Here is a 23361-nt window from a genome sequence, read left to right as displayed (position 1 = left end):
AAAATAATTAATGAGGATCACTATTTTATTTTAATTGCTACTTTTTCTCTATTTTATTCATTATTTCTAATATTAAAGTGGGGCATTTACTTTATTATATTACTATAATTTAGTAAAAAAATGTCACATATTTATTCAAAATACACATTTATAATACAATACAATTGACATTACCTTGCATATTTCACACAAATAAATAAATAATTATATATGTATACATAGACATACATAAAAATAATTCAACTAAAATTATTACATATATTTATTTAAATTATATTTTTATATCATGATAAAATTAAAATTATTCTTTTATTGTAACCTTTTTAAAAATAATTTTGTACGTATATATAATAAAATTTCATCAAATCAATCATGACAGTAACGCTGATTCCTGGTCAAACACGGAGACTAACACTGCTATTTTACGAATTCACTCATTTACCCTTCTAACTTCACCAAATTACAATAGAAGACGAGTACTTTATTGCACTAACAGGTGCCGTTGCCTTCACGAACACTTCGTTATCATCATCATCATCATCATCATCATCATTTATATGCATCTTTGATTTGATAAAGCAAAGGAATCCAATACAAATATTTTTAACCCAACAAGACCAACACGAAAATGAAGTTGATATTTGCATTACAATCAGTTTGAACTTGTAATTGTGGGGCAGCCATAGTCAGGAAGAAATTTAAGTCACCACGCATGTATTTTATATATTTTTTTTTATTTTTTATTTTATAACCGAGTGTCCGAGCCAGCATCCTTTCGGAGTATCGCACCTCGACTAATCTCAGGACCTTAAGCTGATCGACTAGGCAAAGATGCAGTGACCTACCAGTAGCCAATTAGGAGTGGAATTCGAACCTGAGACCTAGAGAGAATATAATTCTCTGGTCCCTTACCTTCAACCAACTGGACTACCCTTACGAGTTTATATATATATATATATATATAACATGCAAAGAATGCGTTCCGAAGATCAATTTGGCATAAACTTCTTTATTTCCTTCTGATTTAAGCTTGCTAAGTTATTCTTGCATGAATGAATCACAAATATCTCTAGTCTAGTAATCTAATCCCAGTATTAAAAAAGATGTCCAAACCAGCCACCTATCGAAAGATAGGCACTGATTATGCTACTTTACATTTAACACAGCTACACCTATTGCCTTGATATATTGTACAAGGTGTCTTCGTTGATGGAATCAATGAACCAATTGCGTTGGCTACTGAGAGGATCAATCGTTGATATATGTAGTCTCCTGTTATGGTGTTTATAAAGGGTACTTCGGTGGCCAATGCTTATATACGTAATCCCAGCTGCTTCAATCTTCTGATAGAGATGGACCTGCAGAAAGAAGCATGCATGATTAGCAGAAGTAATAATTTGAAGAAAAGAAAAAATTGTCAAAAGAACTAGACTTCATGTTTGAAAACTGTAGCAAATAAAGTTAGGTTTATACTTCATGTTTGGGAGGGATCCTCAAAAACTCCACTTGGGAAACAAGAGTGAAAACCCTTACATTAGAGTTCATATTTCTATAATGTAATGAAAAAAAGATTTTTGTTCTGCTAGGACGTTATGGCTATGGCCCCTAAAATGAGCTCCAATATGTCTTTCACAAACCAGGAAAACACTAAATTTGAATGGTAATGGAAATTGTAAAGTGAAAGGTAGAGCGGAAAATGATCTATTAGTGCCCATGGCTGTGTATTTTTACCAGAGAAATGCATAACGGAAACAGGGTCAACTATAAAAGTATGAGAGATATTACGCATCCATTAATACCTCATTCGCTTCATCTAAAGCACTGGTGGATTCATCCAATAAAACCAAATATGGTTTTGAAAGCAAGAGACGTGCAAAAGCAAGGCGTTGCTGCTCACCAAGGGAAAGAACACTAGACCACTCACATGTAGAATCCAGACCGTTAAGACGAGATAGTATATAGCTGAGGCGAACATCTTTCAAAACTTGGAGTAGATCATCTGTTGTGGGCTTTTGAGGCTTTAGACAAACATCTTTTGAGTTCAGTCCTGGCATCAAAAAAGGCTGCAAACCTGTAACAACATTGAGATTCATATGAAAATAAAGCATATACCGCACACATGGGGTGGGGAGGAAAATAATAATACATATAAATGAGAAGTTGCATTATGGAGAAGGATGTTCCCCCACCCTTTTTTTCTCCTTCCCTACAGATTTGAATCCTCATCATTTTTCAATAGCCTCCATTAGCTGACCTGCCTCTACCTCAAAGCCTTCAATAAAACTCCCAAAAAAATGACTAAAATCCTTACTTTTTCATTTTACCCAGTCTGACCATTCTTTCTCTCTAGGTTCCAAGAGATATCTAACAGAGACTCCTCTTGATCATCACCTCTTGGTGCAAGGACTGCCAAAAGAGGGCAGATATCTGAAGACAAACACCTCCAAATCCTCTGCCCTTGCAATAATGGGGGTACACCCAAGTGACCCTTGCCATCCCCATCCCTATCTCTAGAGGATCCAACTAGTAAAATGCTTTTCCCCCCTTCCCATCCCATTCACTTCTTAGGCTATGTTTGGATCATGAATTTTGGTAGGAATTTGTGAAGGGAAAAAGAAAAAGGGAGGGAAATGTGAATGAAATATAAGCAAAAAAAATTCTACATTTCTGACTACTTTTTCTTTTTCCTGTACAAATCGCTACCCAAATCAATGATCCAAAAACAGCCCAAGGGCCATTGGATTATCCTATCTCTTCTCCCTTCGCATTCCTTCTTCCCTATACTCCAAAGTCAAGTCACACACTCCCCGACACCATCTGGGATGTATGCACCTCTACCCCTTCTCCAACCCAATGTCCAGTCTCCCCACCTACATCCACAAGGTTCAGACCTTCCTCCTTACTAGCTTGGGCATACACAAATAACAAACCCCACAGGAACAACCCATCCATCCACAACTTTCTGCTTCTGAAATAACTTTAAAATGAGAGGAAACAAAGGAGCACAATAGGAAGCAGAGAGTTTTTAATTGCCTCGCCCAGCAATCCCCCACTTCAAATTGCAAACGACAGACCCAACTCTCTAAGCCCTGTCCCAGCCCTCTGATACCCTTGAACACTCCTCCAACACATATGGCTAACAACTAATCCACACGCTACCTCCTTCACCACAACCAATACCCCTTCTCTCAAAACTGCAACCATGGAATCTGGCTGAGGACAGGATTCTGCCAAAACTTGAACTTCAACAACCCACTCTAATTGACATAAATGCTGGAATCTGACTACTGTCTTCCCTGACAAGCACCCTCACCCACTGGAAGTGCAATCTAGCTTCATCCATAGCAACGAAGCCCGCACACCGATAGCATTCAATACATCCATGTTCCAATATGCAGGAGTCCCATCAACTGTAGTCACACCTCTTTAGGACCGGCCTTGGGCTTATAGCAGCAACCAGTGGAGGACCACCAGTCAAGGAAGACTGAATGGTCACCAGATCTCCAATCCCTCCAAACAAGCAACATAGTAGCATATTCAAAAGAAAGAGAAAGAGGAAGAAGGCCCCACCTCACCCCTCAAGACCTGTTATGATAGACCCGAACCAAATTCTCCAGTCATCTTTACAACCTCCAGAAAAGATCTCGATTTATTTTTCAGTACATGCCCCTCTGCTAAAGCAAAATCCCACAAATTCTTTGCTTTGCCTTCTCACCAAACCAATATTCCTTCCTCTGGAATACAAATCTTCCCTCTGCCTCTATAACCTCTCATCTCCACTTCAAAATGCCTCCACTCCCCCATAATTTTTCAGGTGTCAACACTCCACCACCTGATTTCTCCCACATACTCTTAAAAACACTCCTCTACCTCCTCTGTGATGCCTCTTCAAGCTGCTCACACACCCAACACAAAACTTTGATCTGCAAAGTTATGGCTCTTTGAAAAGCTCTGCCTCCTTTCATTCACCACCATCCACCTCCAAATCAAATGTCTTCCAGCCAATCAGAACAATTCTTCGTCCACCACCACCACGTCAAATCTATCTCGCACCAATGGAAACAAGGAAATGCAAGCGATGGCTCTTCATAAGCTTAATATTCTCATATGTAGAGAATACAAAATGTTTAAATTTTGTCATCCCGCATATTGTGAAGCATCGACACTTCAAAATAGGTGTCGTAGCGGTGTCAGACGCAGGGACATGTACAAGACATGCCACTTGGCATGTCCCTTTTTTTAATTAATTTGTTTTCATGGAACACACCGCGGACACACCAACTAATTTTTTTTTTCTCCTCTTCTTTAGTGCTTTTGATGGGGATGTAGGATGTTGAATGGTTATCAGCGCTTCTTAGCCCGCATATATAGAGGGATTACAAAATGTAGAACATTTCCAGTGGTGAAACACAGGCATTCAACGATAAATTTATTATTACATCATAAAAGTGTTCAACAAATAAAAATTGTTTTGGCAGATAATGTCATAGGAATGTTCTTCACTAAGTACAGTTCAACATAGTAAAGACATGCAGTGACAAGAGTTCAAAACTTCATACCGGTTTGTTTTGTGTTTTCTGACGTAGAAATTGAATCTTCAGTCCATATAGGATAAAGCAATTGTTGACGGAGTGTTCCCAAAACCATATAGGGTCTTTGAGGAAGGAAAAATACACCACTAGAATTTCTACAACCAGATCTTTCAAGATTCCCATATGTATCATCCACAACAGTTGCTTCTAGAGGAGCTAGCTCTGGAGAAAGGGCTGACTGAGGATTAGTATCTTGCACATATAACCTGATTTTTCCCCTCCCAGTGCTCCAAAGACCAGCAATAGCTCTCAGCAATGATGTTTTACCACTCCCACTTGGTCCCGTCACCTGTTAATGCAGTACTATACCAGTCAATATCTATCACCCTATACTAGCTAACTACCTTAGCGAGTTAACTCAAAAATAAAAACAGAATCCCTACCAGCAGATGATCCTTCTCATATATCTTCAATGACAAGTCCCTGACGAGTGTAGCTTTACTTGATGGTGTCTGTAGGGTCAAGTTCTCAATATCAAGCAATTTTTGACGGTTGTCCAAGATAATGGATCCGTTAGACTGCAAGGAGGTTGAAAATTTCACATTGCAGTATATAAGACGAATCTCTTCTAAGGGATCAGAAAAATGTATGGAGCTGCTGCTATCCAAAACATCGTCAAATTCACCTGCATGTTTGAAAGATGTAAAAGTTACAAAGGACGTGTAAATGAATGTTTAAATTTAAGTGGCATCCAACTTGTAAAAGATATCCTCAGTCCACTTCTTTCTCTTTTTGGTGCATGCTGCCTGGCTGACAGCAGTGTCATGATGTAATCCACCTGGTATCCTAGATTTCAGCTGAGATCCAGAAGGGACAACTGATGTTTAACTCTCTCTTTCTCATGAAACAAGCAATGTTGTTCATTAACAGACAACATGAAATTAGCCAGCTTCCTTACAAAATTTCCTTCACATGGAGATACATAAGATATGCTAAATAAATATGTTGGGGGCGGGGGAAGGAGAGGAGGAAGGCAATGTACCTAGTCTGTCAATGACAGCTGAAAAGGCACTAATTGCCTGAAATTGGTACACAATGAGAGAGAAATCTCCAAGAATATGATTGAAAGCAGAAACAGACTGATTAATGACACCAAACTCAATTTTTCCCGAGAAATACATGGGTGCAACAACTGCAGCAGGAAGAATCTGAATCAAATATCGATAGCCATTGGTGAAGAACTCCAGATTTCTAGAAGATATCAGCAATTGCTGCAAAATAAAAGATGAACTTGAGACATTAAATCACAATAAGGTAATATGTACCGATGAGAATGAACAAGAATGCTATTCAGCCACCAAAGATGTCTGATAACACAACCTTATGTACACAGAAACATTATGGAAAATGAAGACGAATATAAACACAACCTTATACCAACATTGATGATGGGGGCAGCTATGTGCAAAAACTTAAACAAATGGTTCAGCATATAGAGTAAGAGTAGAGAATTCAAAGTAGAGACACCACATTTCTGCTGTAAAGTCCTTTTATTTCATCTAATAGATATTTCTGGTTTACAGTTTGTATGAGGGAGAAATCATTGCTAAATTTTTTTTTTCTTTTTTCTTTTTGGGCATCCGAGAAGGGGTGTTTCTGGTCAGGCTTTCAAAGTAAACACTGCAACCTGTATTTTCACTACACTTTCCATATTGCTTTCCATAGCATTTAGCACATATTTATCACTTCACACAATGTCCTTTCAAAATCAAAAGGGGAGTGAGCCGATCCCGTTTTGCATGACAGAATCAAATGCATCAAGGTTGATGATCTCTTTCTTAGAGAATTTGTTCAGTCTGGATCAAATTGTAACTCCTAGACAGAATCATAAACAGAATCCTCAAGAAATACCAAAATGACCCAACCCTCAAAGGTCTTTTCTAAATGCTTTCTACAAAGACATTGATATTTCCATATATAAACAATGGTGGGTGAGTAGGTTGACTGTGGAACCTTCTGGGAAGTATGGTGGTCTCCAAGGTGCACTAGGTCACTGAAGATGAACAATATGAGAGCAGAGGCGGACTGTGAGAGAGAGAGAGAGAGAGAGAGAGAGAGAGAGATTAATCTGGAGAGGTAGGGCTTCATAAAGAAGTCCAACAAAGCAAGAAAATAAAATTGAATTATTCCACAAGGTTTCATCCCTTCCCCCATTAAAGCCACCAACAAAATCTCTGGTAAATTAGGAATTTTTATGGAGCAAACAACAGTGTTCCACCATGAGGAAAAAGAGACAAAGCAATAAATAAATAGATGATACCACCATTTCACACCTCCCATTGCATATATAGCAAATGTCAAGGCAGAGACCTTTATTGGTGTTGGTATTTTTCCATAATAATACTAGAAAAATATATATAATTAAATTAAATAGAAATGACAACAATCTCTCTTTTTTTTTTATTAAAGAATGAAATACAGAATAAACTACAAAACTAAAAATACAGGAATGAACTAGATTACATCAACTTAGAAAATATGAAGAAGAAGAACTCCAAAAATATGAGGAAGAAGGAATATATTTCTGTTATATTCAAAACTTCTTATCTTACAAGACCAAATGACACTCCTTATATAGGAGATATTACAAACATCATCATAACCCATTATATGCCACTTACATATTATATATTACCACTATCTACCACTATCATATTATATACATGCCACTATCTACCACCAACACCACTATCATATTCTATGCATGCCACTATCTACAACCAACACCACTATCATATTCTATACATACCACTATCTACCACCAACACCACTATCATATTCTATACATGCCACTATCTACCACCAACGCCACTATCTACCACCAACACCACTATCATATTATATGCATGAACACAATTTCCAGCACTCCCCCTCAAGCTGGTTTGAAGATATCTTCCATAGCCAGCTTGCTAGTCAGCTTATCAAATTGCTTCTTGTGTAGTCCCTTCGTTAGCACATCAGCTAATTGTTCACCTGTTGGAAGGTAGGTCATACAGATTATGCCAGCATTGATTTTCTCCTTGATGAAATGTTTATCCACTTCTATATGTTTTGTGCGATCATGTAGAACTGGATTATGAGCTATAGATATAGCTGCTTTGTTGTCACAATAGACCTTCATAGGTGTTGGGTGAGAAAGCTTTAATTCTTCAAGAATTCTTTTAATCCACATTACTTCACAGATTCCATGGGCAACAGCTCTGAACTCTGCTTCTGCACTACTTCTAGCTACCACATTCTGTTTTTTACTCCGCCATGTAACTAGGTTCCCACCTACAAAGGAGCAGTATCCGGATGTTGATCTCCTGTCTGTAACACTTCCTGCCCAGTCTGCATCTGTGTATACTTCAACTTGAAGATGTCCATGTTTCTTGAATAGTAAGCCTCTCCCTGGAGTTCCTTTCAAATATCTTAAGATCTTATAAACGGCCTCAAAGTGCTCTGCCCCTGGTGAGTGCATGAACTGACTTACCATGCTGACTGCAAAGGCAATATCAGGCCGCGTATGAGACAAGTAAATCAATTTCCCTACAAGTCGCTGATATTGTTCTCTCTCTTTGACTTCTTCAGCCTTAGCAGCTTGTAACTTCAAGTTAGGCTCGATCGGAGTCTCCGCCATCTTACAACCAAGCATACCTGTTTCTCCAAGGAGATCAAGAACATATTTTCTCTGATTAACGAATATACCTTCCTTGGATCTTGCAAATTCCATTCCGAGGAAATACTTGAGGGCTCCCAGATCCTTAATGTGAAATTCTTTTGCGAGTTTCTCTTTGAGGGCTGCTAACTCTGCTTCATCATTACCAGTTAAAATGATGTCATCAACATAAACAATCAAAATTGCAATTTTACTGTTTTTTGAATGTTTATAAAATATTGTGTGATCTGCTTGACTCTGCGAGAAGCCACAACTGATAACTGCCTTCCCAAAGCGTTCAAACCACGCTCTTGGTGATTGTTTGAGTCCGTATAATGACTTGTTCAATCTGCATACTCTGTCACTTCCAAGTCTCTGCTCAAATCCCGGCGGTAGGCTCATGAACACCTCCTCTTCAAGATCACCATTGAGAAATGCATTTTTAATGTCAAGTTGATGTAGAGGCCAATCTGAATTTACTGCAAGAGATAACAGTACTCTGATGGAATTTATTTTAGCAACAGGAGCAAACGTCTCCTGATAGTCGATCCCATAAGTTTGAGTGAAGCCTTTAGCTACCAGTCTCGCCTTGTATCTCTCAACGCTTCCATCTGCGTTACATTTTATCGTAAACACCCATTTACACCCAACTGTTTTCTTGTCTTTGGGTAGATCAACTATCTCCCAAGTACCACTTCTCCTTAAAGCATTCATCTCCTCCATGACTGCTAATTTCCAATTCGGATCATCCAATGCTTCCTGTATATTCCTTGGAACAAACAAGTGTGAAATCCTAGATGTGAAAGCTCTATGGTTTTTAGACAGTCTTTGATAGGAGAGGTAATTTGCAATAGGATGTTTAATGCAATTTCGGACACCTTTCCTAATTGCTATAGGTACATCAAGGTCGGAAATAGAAGGAATAGGATTACCTAAAATTTCGATGCCAGAACTCGGGTGGACATTCGGGTCATTAGGATGGACGTTCGGGTCATTATTCCTCAGATGAAATCGCTTCCTAGTATAAACCTGAAGCTCAGGATTTAGATCATTTTGTAGTACTTCTCCCCCTAAACAAGAATCTTCTTGACTAGGCACCATAGAACTTGGTTCTCCTAAGTGATCATTATCAGACAGATGTGGTTTTTGTGTAGGATAAATGACATTGGGGAGCGGGATAGAAATATCCCAAAAACGGTCTTCTACTCCACTTGTCTCCCCCTGAAGAGAAGTGTTGGGGAAATAGGATTTTGTTTCCACAAATGACACATCCATACTCACATGAAATTTCTTGTTTTGAGGATCGAAGCACTTATACCCCTTTTTGTTTGAGGAATAACCCAAAAAAACACATTTTATAGCACGGGGGTCAAGTTTTGAACGAAATTGACTAGGAACATGAACATAGGCAGTACATCCAAAAACTTTGGCGGGTAAATCAGAAAACAACCTCGTGTCAGGAAAAAAAGTTTTGAGACAATCAAAAGGTGTTTTGTATGTTAACACCTTTGTAGGCATCCTGTTTATCAAATAAGAGGCTGTTAAAATTGCTTCACCCCATAAATATTTAGGAACATGCATGTAAAACATTATAGCACGTGCTACTTCAAGTAGATGTTTATTTTTTCGTTCTGCAATGCCATTTTGTTGAGGGGTATCCCGACATGTAGATTGATGAAAAATCCCCTTTTTTTCCAAAAACTCACCCAACTGCTCATTGAAATATTCTGTTCCATTATCAGAATGTAAAATACCAATTTTGGTTTGAAATTGGTTTTCAATCATATTGTAAAAATTTGTGAATAAATTTTTCACGTCAGATTTTTTATTCATCAAATAAATCCAACATAAGCGGGTATGGTCATCAATAAATGTAACAAACCATCTTTTACCAGAAAGAGTAGTGATTTTAGAAGGGCCCCAAACATCACTATGAATCAAATAAAAAGGTTTTGAAGCCTGGTAAGGTTTTGGCAAATAAGTAGAGCGATGAAATTTTGCAAAAATGCAACTTTCACAATGAAAAGAAGAACAATCAATCCCTTTAAATAATTCTGGAAATAAATGTTTCAGATAAAGAAAACTAGGATGTCCTAGCCTATAGTGCCATATCATTATTTTTTCTCGAACAGAGATTGAACTGGTACTATTAAAGCTCTGAGCTTTTTTATTACTAACAGGTACTTCATCAAAGTAGTAAAGACCTTCAAGCATCCTAGCACGCCCAATCATCATCCCCGAGTTCTGGTCCTGAAATTCACAATGGGATTCAAAAAATGTAACACGACAATTAGAATCCTTAGATAGTTTACTGACAGACAAAAGGTTACAGGCTAAGTTGGGGACGTGAAGAACAGCATTGAGATTAATTTTCTCAGTTAGTTTAATAAATCCTTTTCCTGCAATAGGTGAAAAACTACCATCGGCTATTCTGATTTTGTCATGACCAGAACAAGGGAAATAGGTACTAAATAAATGGGAAAAACTAGTCATGTGATCGGAGGCACCGGAATCTATGATCCACGGAGAGAAGTTTAGGCAAGAGAAGGCTTTAGGATTTCTACCTGTTTGTGCCAACAAAACACTAGGAGTACCGGTTGAGGAGTTGGATTTTATCAGCTTTAAGAGTTGATCAATCTGCTCTTTGTTGAAGGGACCTGAATCGGCTTCATTAGCGGTAGGAAAGCCACGATTCTTCTCTCCTTGTTTGCTGCTTTTCCAGTTGACAGGTTTGCCATGAATCTTCCAACACGTTTCGCGTGTATGGCGAGGCTTGTTGCAAAAATCACACCAGACCCGTGGCTTATCATCAAACCTGCGCTGGTAATTTGCAGCCTTGTTGGCCGCAGCATCGCTAATGAATGCAGAAATTTCAATTGATTCACCATTACCTTTTTTCTTAAGCATGACGCTCCTTCGGCTCTCTTCCCTTCTGACTTCGGCAAATACTTCGCCAATGGATGGGAGAGGAGGTCTGCCAATAATTCTTCCTCGCACTTCATCGAACTCAATGTTGAGGCCGGCAAGAAACTTGTAAATACGGCTGTCTTCCACAGTTTTCTTGTGGTGGTTGCAGTCGTCAACCGATTTCCATTCGTATGTGTTGAAGATGTCAAGATCCTGCCACAACCTTTTCAACGAATTGAAATATTTGGTGACGGAATCATCTCCTTGACGAATCTCTCCCAACTTCAAAGTTAATTCGAAAACTTGAGATTGATTTCCTAGGTCAGAATACATCTGACTAACATTATCCCACAATTCTTGTGCAGTAGTATAGCACATGTAATTAGAGCTTATATCCTCCTCCATGGAATTGACCAACCATGTCATAACCATGGAGTTTTCAGCGTCCCAATTGTCGAACAGCGGATCATTAACAGCAGGAGCCTTCTTGTCACCAGTGATGTAACCGATCTTTCCTTGCCCACGGATATACATCCGGACAGATTGTGACCAGCGGAGAAAATTATCACCATTTAGGCGGATGGTGGTGATTTGGACAGAGTGAGAGTTGGACGTTTTCACCGGAATGGCAGCGGCAGGGGTTGAAGTGGTTCCGGACGTGACTTCCGACATGTCTATGACGGTTTTAGGGCTGCTGTGTTTTTTGTTGCTCTGATACCAACTTAGAAAATATGAAGAAGAAGAACTCCAAAAATATGAGGAAGAAGGAATATATTTCTGTTATATTCAAAACTTCTTATCTTACAAGACCAAATGACACTCCTTATATAGGAGATATTACAAACATCATCATAACCCATTATATGCCACTTACATATTATATATTACCACTATCTACCACTATCATATTATATACATGCCACTATCTACCACCAACACCACTATCATATTCTATGCATGCCACTATCTACAACCAACACCACTATCATATTCTATACATACCACTATCTACCACCAACACCACTATCATATTCTATACATGCCACTATCTACCACCAACACCACTATCATATTATATGCATGAACACAATTTCCAGCACATCATGAAACTCCCATAAACAAAATCACTAATAGAACAAATTATTAACATGGATGACTAAAGATTAGAACTCGTCGAGGTAAAATTAATTCTGAAAAATTTAAGAACAAATGACAAGAAAGAAAGCAAACCGAAGTCTGTGGTATACACAGTTTCCTTAAAATATATTCGCCACCTCACCAATGGGTGCTGGAGGAATGTTGGTGTCTATCTGCTAGGATACGATGGTTGAAACCAACTACTGCAGGAGCACCTCCTGGATAGCTTTGGCGAAATGACTAAGAGCAACACTCTCTCTCTAACAAGAACCAAAGAAGAGGCTACCAAAAAGAAGATAGGAAAAAAAACCTTGGAATTTTTCCTTTGATGTAAACACATCTCCAACTTTTTCACGAAAGGAAAATACAAATTTTCCATCTTAAAAAATCCAATGTTCATTTTTTTTTCCTAAGTTGGAGGGAAAAGGCCTCTATTTATACCAGTAGAGGAGAGCATTAGCCATGAAGGCTAATATCAATAGGGTCATCAAATTGCCATCAAACGTCATCAACTTTAGCCATTAGGACTAGAGTTACAAAGGTTAAAAACTCTTGGCCACTAATATGGTCATCAACTCTATCATCAAAAGATAAGAGTTACGAAAGTCTAAAACTCTCATGTGCTTAATATATACAAATAAATATGTATCTAATAATGTTTGAAAAATTCAAACAGATGGGTCGCAAAACAGATACAGGTGTTGAGTCACAACCCGATCCAAGCCCAATCTGAAGCATATGCACAAGACAAGCCCACCCCGACCCAGCATAGCATAACCTGGCCTATGCCCAAGACTAATCATACACATGTACATACACAAGCCTAGGCCAATCCTAACCAAGACTAAGACTAAGACTAAGTCCAAGTCCAAATCCAAGTCCAAGCCCAAGCCCAAGCCCAAGCCCAAGCCCAACTTCTATTGATGCCCACTTTATGAGACAATTTCTCATTCACAACTCAATGGTTTCGGCTCATTATTTTTATATTGTAACCTTCCCACTTAAGAAAATACAAACCCACTCGGACCCACCTCAACCGACGGTCGGGTCCCACTTTAATTTAGCATTAAAGTTGCCGAAAAACTATTATTTTCCAACAATTGGTCCTTCTGATTGAAGCTTCTCATTAATACAAAGGCAACTAAGCAAGTGAAAGCCTTTAACTAGGTAGACTAGAAATAAAAGGATTTTCATTTTATAAGGACTAGAAGTAGTATTCGAAAATCAAAATGCCTATCCATACATATTGGGTTTGAAACATGTTATGCATATTTCTATGCAAAGTGTATTATAGGCTATTAGAATTTTGTCAAAACACCTCGTTTGAACTTGAATATTGAGGAAAGAAATTGGGTGAAGCTACGACATGGAGCTTTATAGATGTAGTTTGCCGAAGTTTTGATTCTTGATGTTGTGATATCATGTTGTTTTGCAAGTGAGAGATTTGAGACAACTTGTTTGATAATTAGACCTCAATTTCAGTATTATTGTCAATAGTTCGGAAGTTATCTTCACAGTAGTCTCAACTCAACAAATCCTCATCCCAACTTCGAGTTCAACTACATAAATGTTATCTTGCCAATCGACTGAATTAAGGGTAATAACTTCAGTTAAATTACAAGCTAACACGTCATTCCTTACTAACTCAACAGAAAATTTTAGACTTCCCCCCTCCCCTTGCAATATTCTTGATGGAGACAATGTTACTCTTCCTAACTGATGCAGTTATTGGTCTTTGTTGTATATGGCTAAACCATCTAAATCAATTTACCCTCAGTTTATCTTTGATAAGTACTACCTCTACCATCTCACATATTTGTCCATTCATAAATATTTCTCAACTTCGTTACATATCCACCTCAATTACACTCAATTTGTGAACTATGAACATATTATTTTTTAACTTTTCAACATTCTGCAGCATAAATACATCTATCAATAGGACAAGCCAAACTCGAAGCCTGCCCATTCGGCCAACCAAAATCAAGCCAAGATTGGGCATCGACTAAGTTGAGCTTGAAAAAAATTTAAAGCTTTAAATTAAATTCTGACTAAAAATAAACAACAGAAAAGAAAGAAGAAAAACTCAACCTATATAAAGTTTGGCATGTTTTTTCTAAAGACTTATGCGATTTCAATTTTAGATATCTCTTATTATTTTAGACAAATATAGGTGACCGATATATATACATGTGTGTCTATTGAAATCCAGAGTTTTGTGTTTTAGAATTTCATAGCTATTCAAAGTTGGAAAATCTTGGTGAATAGCCATGGGGCAATGCAAAAATAGGTGAACAAAAATCTCCTCACCCCCTTTACACATGACACACCATTGATTGTATAGGGGCGATGGATGCTCTCTTGGCATCCTTTTAATATAATCATACTTATTTATCCCCCCCCCCCCCCCCCCAAAAAAAAAAAAAAAAAAAAAAAGATCAAGAATTCCCCAATTAACCTCTCAAGAGTCTCATCCACTGCCCCAATCCCTGTTATTTAAGGTTAATTACACTTCACACCCCTCAACTCACTGAATGTACAGTTTTAAAGTTGAGAGGGGTAAGATGATATTCATTGATAGTTAAGGTGTAATTAACCCAATTATTTACCCTTACTAGAGTTTCATGAGCTAAAACTAAAAACAAACAATTGAAACTAATAAGAGCCTATTAAAGTTTGAAACTTTACTCTAATTTATTATGGCTATTACCTTGCCACGTTCTCTATTCCTTCAAAAAAAATTAGTTGCTACTCTTCCTTTTTTGAGACCAAAACAATTGACACTATTATAGAAACTCTTTCAAATAGCTTCCTAGTTGATCTCTTTAACATAAAACAAAACAATATTCCGATACTCTTCTTTTTTGTCTTAGTCTTTTCTCAATCACTCTCCTCAATGTGCATGTGCGTTGGTGAGAGAGAGAGAGAGAGACAATAGAATAGATCATCAACAAGGAATATAATAGCAATAAACCTTCTATATAAAGGTGTTTATTATGGAAGCAGAAACATCAAAAGAATAGAAGGTAATCCATACAGTTAAGTTTTCAAAAGCACTTCTGAAGCGTTGCAGCAGTAGTTGCTTTTCATTGTCCTCACCAGCGTAGAATGCAATTGATTCAGCATTTTCTCGAAGACGTACCAGTCCAAAACGGAAATCTGCTTCTTTTTTCTCTTGCAAAAAGTTTAAGGTTACTAGTCCCTGAAATTGCAGAGGAAACATTTCCCATCATTTGGAGTAAATACCACCTTTTATTCCAAGAAGCTTCACTGCAGTTTCAAAAATATGACCGTCAAAGAAGAGGAACTCACCCTCCCAAGGAAAACACTAATTGCTGTTCCACCGATTGAATAAACAAGAAGTACAGCAAACAATGGCGGATAGATACCATACAGGATGTTGCTAAATGATACCAAATCTACTGCAGCATTGAATAGTGTCAAAGAGAATGAAAGTGCTGTCCCAGTGAAGGAACTTAGATCATCAACAATCCTCTGATCTGGATTGTCAATTATTGATTGGGACTGTATTTTGTAGAATGTCCTATTCTTTAGATAGCGATCTATGTAATAGTTTGTCATCCAAGACCTCCACCTCAAAGAAAGAGTTTCTCTGGCATAGTCTCTCAACACAAAAATCTGCAAAACAATTGTATGAACAGAATTGACAGCTCAAACTAAAAAATATTAAACCAAAGAAAAGACATGTAGATCTATCTCTACACATAATCAAGAAGTAAAAGAAAACACAAAATTTTCCACGTATTTATCGAAAACAAAACAATAACAAAGGTCAAAAGCCAAGAATGGATAGCATGTTTAGGTTGTTCATAAAGAACTTTTCTTTTTTTAAGGTTGTTCAGGGTATGCTATATTCACCTAATGATTTCAACATAACAACTCTGTTGGATAAAATATATTCATGGTCCCTAAAATATGCATTTTGTGTCATTTGGTCCTCCTTCCAAGTCTTAATTTTGTCTCTAAAATTTTCAATTTGAGTTGAAAATTTCCCAATTTCGTACGTCCATCTAAATCATTAATGAAATAGTAATAAAAAAACAACTATAGTCCTTAAAATATGCGTTTTGTGTGACTTTGGTCCATAAAGTGACACACAACGGAATTGATAAAATTGAAACTCATGTTTTTTCATCTTGTGTTTTGTTCTCTCCATTACAATGTTTATGGATGAAATTGATAAAATTGAAACTCTGTGGACCAAATGGACATGAAACGCATACTTTGCAGATCATATGGATATTTTATTACTGTTTTGTTTATGATTTATATGACATCTTTTAAATTGGACTAATTTGACTCGAATTGGAAAATTTGATGGATGAAATTGACAAAATTAAAAGTTTGATAACCAAAGTGAACACTGAATGCATAATAGGTGTATTTTATCCTAATATTGGTGTTTACCAATAACCATGAAGCAAGAGTCTTAAGTGAGCAATACCTAAGAAAGTAGAGCAATTTGCTCACCGGAATTCCACCAGCAAAAGCACCGAGGTAGTACAACAGTTGCTTGGTGAACTGTTCTTGGTCTTTGTCTTTTCATGGGATTGAAACAAAATCAATGATGAATTAAGAATTCAGATACATGTTTTGGCAGTTCAATGGGAAGCAAACGAAAACAAATAAATAAATGAATGAAAAAAGCAGTTAGACAAGGAGTATGAAAATAACTGTAATAATAATAATAATAATTCTTACTGGCAAGGGCGTTGTAGAAGTCACGGCCAAGGAAACTGAAACCGACGCTGATGCCGGTGGTTCCTAAAGTGAGAGCAAAAACAGCAGCCAACTGCAGTTGGGCTTCAACTTTATCATCTGAGTACCAATACGGAGCCGCAACTTTCCAAAACCTCCTCAAAAGCGTTGGAAGATCGGGGCCCTTTCTTTGTGCATCCTAAGTTTTCCATTAATAAAAATAAAAAAATAATAATAATAATAATTGAAATGCAACCTTAGAACATGGAGGAAAGTAACGTTGAAAAAAACAAAATTATATGTGTGAGAGAGACCTCATCCGGTTGGGGAGAAGACCCAGCAGAAGGTGACGAAGAAGAAAGAAAAGTGGATGTGTCCCTCTTCCTCCTCCTTCTACTCCTCAATCGATAATTGCCGGTGGATGGCATGGGCATGGCCATGGCCATGGCCATGGCCCCTGATGGGAACTCATAATGGGTTGAGAATAATAATAGGGATTTAGGCGTTGCTGTGGTAAACGCGTTAGGAGGAGGACCGCCGATGCCGTTATGACAAGTAGTAGTGAGAGCAGCTTGGGATTGTATCATTGTTATTTGTCCCCGACGACGACGCCTGCCCGCGATCGGGTTACTTATTCAGTGGTAGACTAGGTTGGGTTGGGGGATAGAGTCACCTGTCAGACAAAATACGCATCCAGCTTTACTTCCCAAACCACCTCTTCTTATGCAACCATCGTCCAATTTTCAATTCTACCGACTTATCCGAAAAATATAAGAAGAATATAAAAAGATAAATTGGCAATTCGCAGCCCCTCAAACCGCCACCCCGAACCGTGATAACCATCCAATCATATGGTTTTATTGTAGGAGCGGTATCACCTTCACATTAAATTTTTATTACAATGCCTTTTAAATTACAATAAATTTCTACAATCTTTAAAGGGTTAGGTTAATTCATAAAAAAATTTAGAATTTATAGCATTTTCTTTTAAATCGTTTTTGATCTTATTTGAAAAATTAGTTATTTAATTTTTTTGACTGTTTTAATTTGATTAAAATAATTTTGTTTGAGAGTTTGGCTGTTTTTTTAATTGATTTGATAGTTATGAGAGAAAAAATAAAATAATTATGGATTGAATATAATATTTTATCGTATTAATTATTTTTAACTTATTTTATTTTTTAGTTGGCAATTTTAACTCGGCTCTCTTCCCAAACACTCCTTTTATAAGGCCTTTCATGCATATTATTTATAAAAATAATTAATTCAATTCGATAATTAAAATATTTTTTTTAAAAAAAAATAAGACGTTATTTTTTAAAACAACAATGCTAGAGGGCCACAATTTTGTGGCCCTCAAACATTTTTCTTTTTAAAAAACAAAATACAATTATAAGTGATACCTCAAATAACCGTTAATTAGGTGAGGGTTAAAATAGTTGAAATTGGCAAGTGATTTTTTTAGTTAAATAATTAAAATATTATTAAAAAAATTAAAAAATTAATAATTTATATCAAAAAGTTAAGATTTTTTTTTTTCTCTTATTTTTTTTTACACATTTTTTTATAAAAAATTAAAATATTATTATAAATATATTAATTTTTTTTACATCATATTTTAATTAAAAGACTAAATAATTATTAAAAAAAACATGATACATGCGAGGGCTGAATATGACCCGAATTAAATCGAGCAGGCAGGCACACGCAGTAGTCGTAGCGGCTGATGATGGATTCATTAATTATTCGATGAGAGAGGAGATCGGTTGGCTTGTTTTCGTGGTTGACTGGTGTGGTGGTACAGAGAGGAGAGAGGAGAGGGAGAAAATATGTTATTGCAAGCTTCAAGCTTTTCGAGTGGCGTGGTTTGTCATAGATTGTCACACTTGAGGAACCGCAGGAGTTTCATTTCCGACTACGGCCTTCTCGGAAGAAAGACCAAAGCTTCTTCTGGTCCTCCTCCTCGGACGACTTTCGTATGTGTCACTTTTGAAATTGATGAAATCGCCCACAACAAGGTAACACAACCTATTATTCTACCACCATTAGCATCTTTTTTAATTATTATTTATTTGTTGTAATTGTTATTGTTATTTTTATTTCTATTATTTATTTTTTGTTTATTTGCCGGAGGAACTAAGGGGAATGAAATCTTCCGAAATTTCATAATCAAAGAAAATTTGGGCATCAATTTTGCATTCTCCTCTACGCATCCGATCACACTTGGGGCATTATTATTAAGGTGTGAATTCAAATGTTCGTGACCCAACGCGGAGATAATGGCGGAACTAGGGTTTCGACTTGTTGAAATCATTACTATTTATTTATGTCCATAGTTATTTCTTCATTGTTTTGAGCAAATAATTGTAAAAAGGTGGTCAATCCTTTGTATTGCGGTGGGTGGGTGCTGCTAAGTGAGCATAAAGCAGGGTGTGAAATGAAGTCTCACCTCGCCTAGGGATGTCATTGACGTGTACTAGATAAGTGTAAATTCACCCTCACCTCAAGAGTTAATTTTGGGGTTGAGTGCTATCTAAGGCCATCTAACATGATATTAGAGATCAGGCTGGAGGAGGTCTTTTGGTTCAAGTCTCTCCATTTGAATTCAATCTGTCTTCTAAGGAACGAAAGTGCCGAAAACACCATGTACCATGTTTTCGTATATGTATATATTTTTTATAACTTCTCACCCCTACTATAATTATTTTTAATCCCGCCCTCCTCCCCCCTATTTGTAGTTATTTCTTCTAATTATTTACTTAATTTTATGTATGCATGTGTGTAGGTTCTCATTTCAGCGGCTGTATCCGCGACAATTGGGCAGCTGTCAAAGCTTTTCACTTCTGCCATCCTTTATGGCAACAGCAACAGTTTTGATTTTAAGACAGTCTTTCGGTCTGGAGGGTTCCCTTCTACCCATTCCTCCGTAATGAATACTTTGTCACCACCTATTCATTCCTCTGTAATTAATTTTGATTTGTCGGTTGCAGTAACAAAATCATGGTTCATTTCGTTTTCAATAGAATTTCCTATAATTTATAGTCTTCTCCAATTGTGACAGGCAGCTGTGGCCACCGCGATGTCCCTTGGCTTTGAACGGTGGGTAAAATTGGTAAAATGCTGCATTTCCGTTGTGCCCTCCCTAAGGTGGATGTTTGCAGATTCTGTGATGTTTGCAGATTCTGTATTTTTTTAACATTTGGAAGTGCATGTTGATTGGTTTGGTGTGGGTGGGTGAGCAAGTTGCTGATATATTTCTCGAGGAGGTTTAATATCTACTGTTGATCTTATGATTGCAGAGGTCTTTCGGATGCAGTTTTTGGTTTAGCAGTTGTTTATGCTAGCCTTATCATGTATGACGCTCAGGTATACATGTAGTGTGTTTTTTCTATTTTATTCTCATCTCATATAGACTTATGCAGATCTCCTACTTCAGAAGGAAAAGTGTCATGAATCACAACATTGCTTTGATGCAATTCAGTTTGGCTGCTTGGTTTACCAAAATCTGGGCACAAACCTACTTGTGTCACATAAACTTTTATCTAATACAGATCTGCCCACATTAAGGATGACAGAAATGTCAGCTTTTGTTAGCAATGTGTCTTTGCTGAATGTTTGCCAATGAGAATCCCACCACGTATCAGATTAAGGGTGTGTTTGGGAAGAAGAAAAAATAGCCAAATTTAGGCTAAAAATCACAAAAAGACAAAATAGGCTAAAATAGCTAATAAGACAAAATATCACATCAAACCCATAATCATTTCACTTTTTCTCTCACAAACATCACATCCAACCACAAAAAAATCCAATCATCTTCCCAAACACAAAAATTTTAGCCTACTTAAAATAGCCAAAAACTAAAATAGCCTACTAAAATAGTCACTTCCCAAACGAGGCCTAAATTTAAAACAATATTTGGATTTAGGTCACATAATTAGATTTACTTTGAATTTCTGGTGATTCCATTTTCTTCTTCCACACACCCACCCTTTTCTTTCCCTCTCTGAATTCTGATTGGGAGAGAGAAGGCTGTCCTTGGCATCTCTTATAACTTTTAGTTATGCTACGTGCAACTACTGAACTTTTGGTTATGCCATCATCATTATAATCACTACTAATTCTATTACTGAGGCCCTTGTTAATTCTTATAACTTTATGGTTGGTTATTCATAGACTTGACTCATCCTTGTCCAATGGTTTACTAATTGTCTATCATGTTTCACATTCAAGTGCTCTAACACCTCATTTGGGAGGTATTGGCGATTGAAAGTTAAACTAGATCCCCATGAAGATTGAATTATGTTTATTTTTTGAGAACCAAAAGATGTGCGACTCTAGTTTCTCTAGTGTATCAAACAATAGTGACCAAAACATGTTGATTGATCTCCAGCCCATTGAAAGATATGCAGTTGTTTCTGTGGGTAGATAATGAGTTCAGACTACCTCTGTTTGGTTGGGAGATTTGATGAGGGATTTGGAAAAGGAAATGGAAAATATATATGAAATGTGAATAAAATATACTTACATTTCACCTAATTTCACACATCTTTTCTCTTTTTCTTTCTAAATCCCTCCCCAAATCCAACACAGCATAAAAGTATCAAGCCTCATTCAGAATTTTTACTTTTGCAGGGAGTGAGAAGGGAAGTGGGCATTCATGCAAAGGCATTAAACAGGGTTTTGCTCCAGAACTCAGCTTCTTCGAATGATGCCGATGATTTGATTGATTCTCAACCTAGAAAATCATCCTCAAATTTAGAAAGTTTTGGGCCTTTGTTCTTGGAGGAAGCAGATACCTTTCAAGCAAAACAGACAAACGCTAAACTATTACTTAGATCTGAGAATCGAAAGAGTCAAAGTGGTATCCTGATTTCATCTAGCTTACCATCTAATGTTGAAGGAGAATCCAAAAAAATTGCAAATAGTTGGGCCATGCTAAAAGAATCTGTTGGCCACAATGAGATTGAAGTGATAGCAGGTGCCTTGTTGGGACTATTTGTTAGTTTTGCAGTTTATACCCTGACATGATTTTCTTTCCTGCCTGTTGTTTTTGTTTATTGTAATATTTGGCACTCAGTTCAAAGATTATTGTAACCAATAGCCAACTATCCTTAAGCTTTAGTGGCACTCAGTTCAAAATTACTGTAACCAAAAGCCAGCTATATATCCTCTAGCTTTGGTTGCACCCGTTTAAGGATGGCAATGCACTTGCAAGATTATAGGGAAATGGATTAGTAGGAAGTGTGGAAATGCACTTGCAAGATTATAGGAAAACAAAGTGTTAAGTGTGTAGGAATAATTTGTTTTATAAAAAAAAAATTCCCGGAGCCCTAAATAGAAGTATATTTTTTTTTTTTTTTTTGTTTGGAAGATAAACAACAGTAGACCTCAAAGATCCCAATCCATACAACTTATTCATCATCCGGTCTGAACCCACCCCAAGTGTCACTAGCTAAACTAATTGTTTTAGGCTTCGTTTGGAAAGCGACTGGTTTCGCCAAAAAGTTACTAAAAAAGTTAAAAAATCAACAACTTATACTAAAAAGTTAAAGATTCTCTTTTCTCTTTACTTTTTGCATATTTTTTCGTAAAAAGTTAAAAAGTCATTCCAAATATACTAATTTTTTTAAATCACATTTTAGTCAAAAAGTTATTAAAAAAACATGTTCCCCAACAAGGCCTTAGTAACAAATTAATCTAAATTTTTACTTCAATAATTGAGATAAACCATTTTATTACATAGGGAGTTAATGTTGTTAAGGGTTAATGTTGTTACAATTGACCTAGAAGATTGCCTAAGTCTTAGTAAATCACCTTACCAACGTAAATCATATTCAGTACACCTTTTAGAAGAAATAATAAATTAATAGTTTAGTGTTATTTTGATGGTGGTTGGCATTCAATTCAAGTATGCTAAAGGTTGAAGGTGGTGCTCAGAAAAATCTAATTAAAATTGTTAAGGTTTTAGGAGATGTTAGGAAAAATTCATTCAGATTAGTGGATTACATTGGCTAGGGAGGTCAATAGTGAATCTATACACATGGGTTGTCAAGCCACTATAAATCATTGACGTTCAAGGGAGGTTGATGGTAGATCTAGACATAGGGCATGGCAAACCATTATAAATCATTGTTTACATCTTTTTTACATGCACTTTATTTTACACAATGTATGAGATGAAATTAATGTTGAATCAATGATTATTTAAATGTGATAATTAGAAAAGTCACAAGAAAAGACTAGTTTGATTGTAAACATTAGTGAGTATTTCAGGAGTTAAAAGTGCTTCCATAATCGCACTATAGTAAAAACCACATCCATCAAAACAATGCTTTTACAACTACTTGACACTATAATTGACATTAACAA

At 36.7% G+C, this 23361-nt stretch overlaps 2 protein-coding genes across 5 annotated transcripts; one reads left to right on the top strand and one right to left on the bottom strand.

The window, feature by feature from the left end:
• Nucleotides 1-993: 993 nt before the first annotated feature.
• ABCD2 (ABC transporter family protein) lies at nt 994-17950 on the bottom strand. The gene is made up of 10 exons (XM_028259783.2): nt 17307-17950; nt 16996-17191; nt 16765-16832; nt 15586-15912; nt 15311-15475; nt 5575-5803; nt 4976-5217; nt 4560-4881; nt 1800-2071; nt 994-1358 (listed from the first exon to the last, which is right to left on the bottom strand). Exons 1-10 carry the CDS (start codon nt 17577-17579, stop codon nt 1173-1175), a joined length of 2280 nt encoding a protein of 759 aa, XP_028115584.2. The 5' UTR covers nt 17580-17950; the 3' UTR covers nt 994-1172.
• A 695-nt stretch (nt 17951-18645) lies between these two features.
• Nucleotides 18646-22177, top strand: LOC114318512 (uncharacterized). Of its 4 annotated transcripts, none has more exons than XM_028265420.2 (5): nt 18646-19010; nt 19778-19918; nt 20054-20091; nt 20292-20358; nt 21625-22177. In XM_028265420.2, the coding sequence occupies exons 1-5, from the start codon at nt 18822-18824 to the stop codon at nt 22018-22020; spliced, it is 831 nt and encodes a 276-aa protein (XP_028121221.2). In that variant the 5' UTR covers nt 18646-18821; the 3' UTR covers nt 22021-22177. The 4 variants fall into 4 exon arrangements, with proteins under 4 accessions (XP_028121221.2, XP_028121219.2, XP_028121220.2 ...); XM_028265418.2 differs by having other exon boundaries at nt 20054-20139; XM_028265419.2 differs by having other exon boundaries at nt 19778-19954.
• Nucleotides 22178-23361: the final 1184 nt, after the last annotated feature.

Source organism: Camellia sinensis, chromosome 8, assembly GCF_055761805.1.
Source record: "Camellia sinensis isolate YWXY chromosome 8, ASM5576180v1, whole genome shotgun sequence".
Classification (NCBI taxonomy): domain Eukaryota; kingdom Viridiplantae; phylum Streptophyta; class Magnoliopsida; order Ericales; family Theaceae; genus Camellia; species Camellia sinensis.
This window is presented reverse-complemented; position numbering and strand designations above follow the sequence as displayed.

What these genes read in the sequence shown, in the direction of transcription:
- ABCD2 (XM_028259783.2), bottom strand. Translation starts at nt 17,579, where the DNA reads ATGATACAATCCCAAGCTGCTCTCACTACTACTTGTCATAACGGCATC. An exon ending in CTTCTCCCCAACCGGATGAG is followed by an intron (nt 17,192 to 17,306) that starts GTCTCTCTCACA and finishes TGGAAAACTTAG; the next exon opens with GATGCACAAAGAAAGGGCCC. An exon ending in AGCTGTCATTGACAGACTAG is followed by an intron (nt 5,218 to 5,574) that starts GTACATTGCCTT and finishes TCAAACATGCAG; the next exon opens with GTGAATTTGACGATGTTTTG.
- LOC114318512 (XM_028265417.2), top strand. Translation starts at nt 18,822, where the DNA reads ATGTTATTGCAAGCTTCAAGCTTTTCGAGTGGCGTGGTTTGTCATAGA. An exon ending in TCCGTTGTGCCCTCCCTAAG is followed by an intron (nt 20,140 to 20,291) that starts GTGGATGTTTGC and finishes TTATGATTGCAG; the next exon opens with AGGTCTTTCGGATGCAGTTT. An exon ending in TTATCATGTATGACGCTCAG is followed by an intron (nt 20,359 to 21,624) that starts GTATACATGTAG and finishes TTACTTTTGCAG; the next exon opens with GGAGTGAGAAGGGAAGTGGG.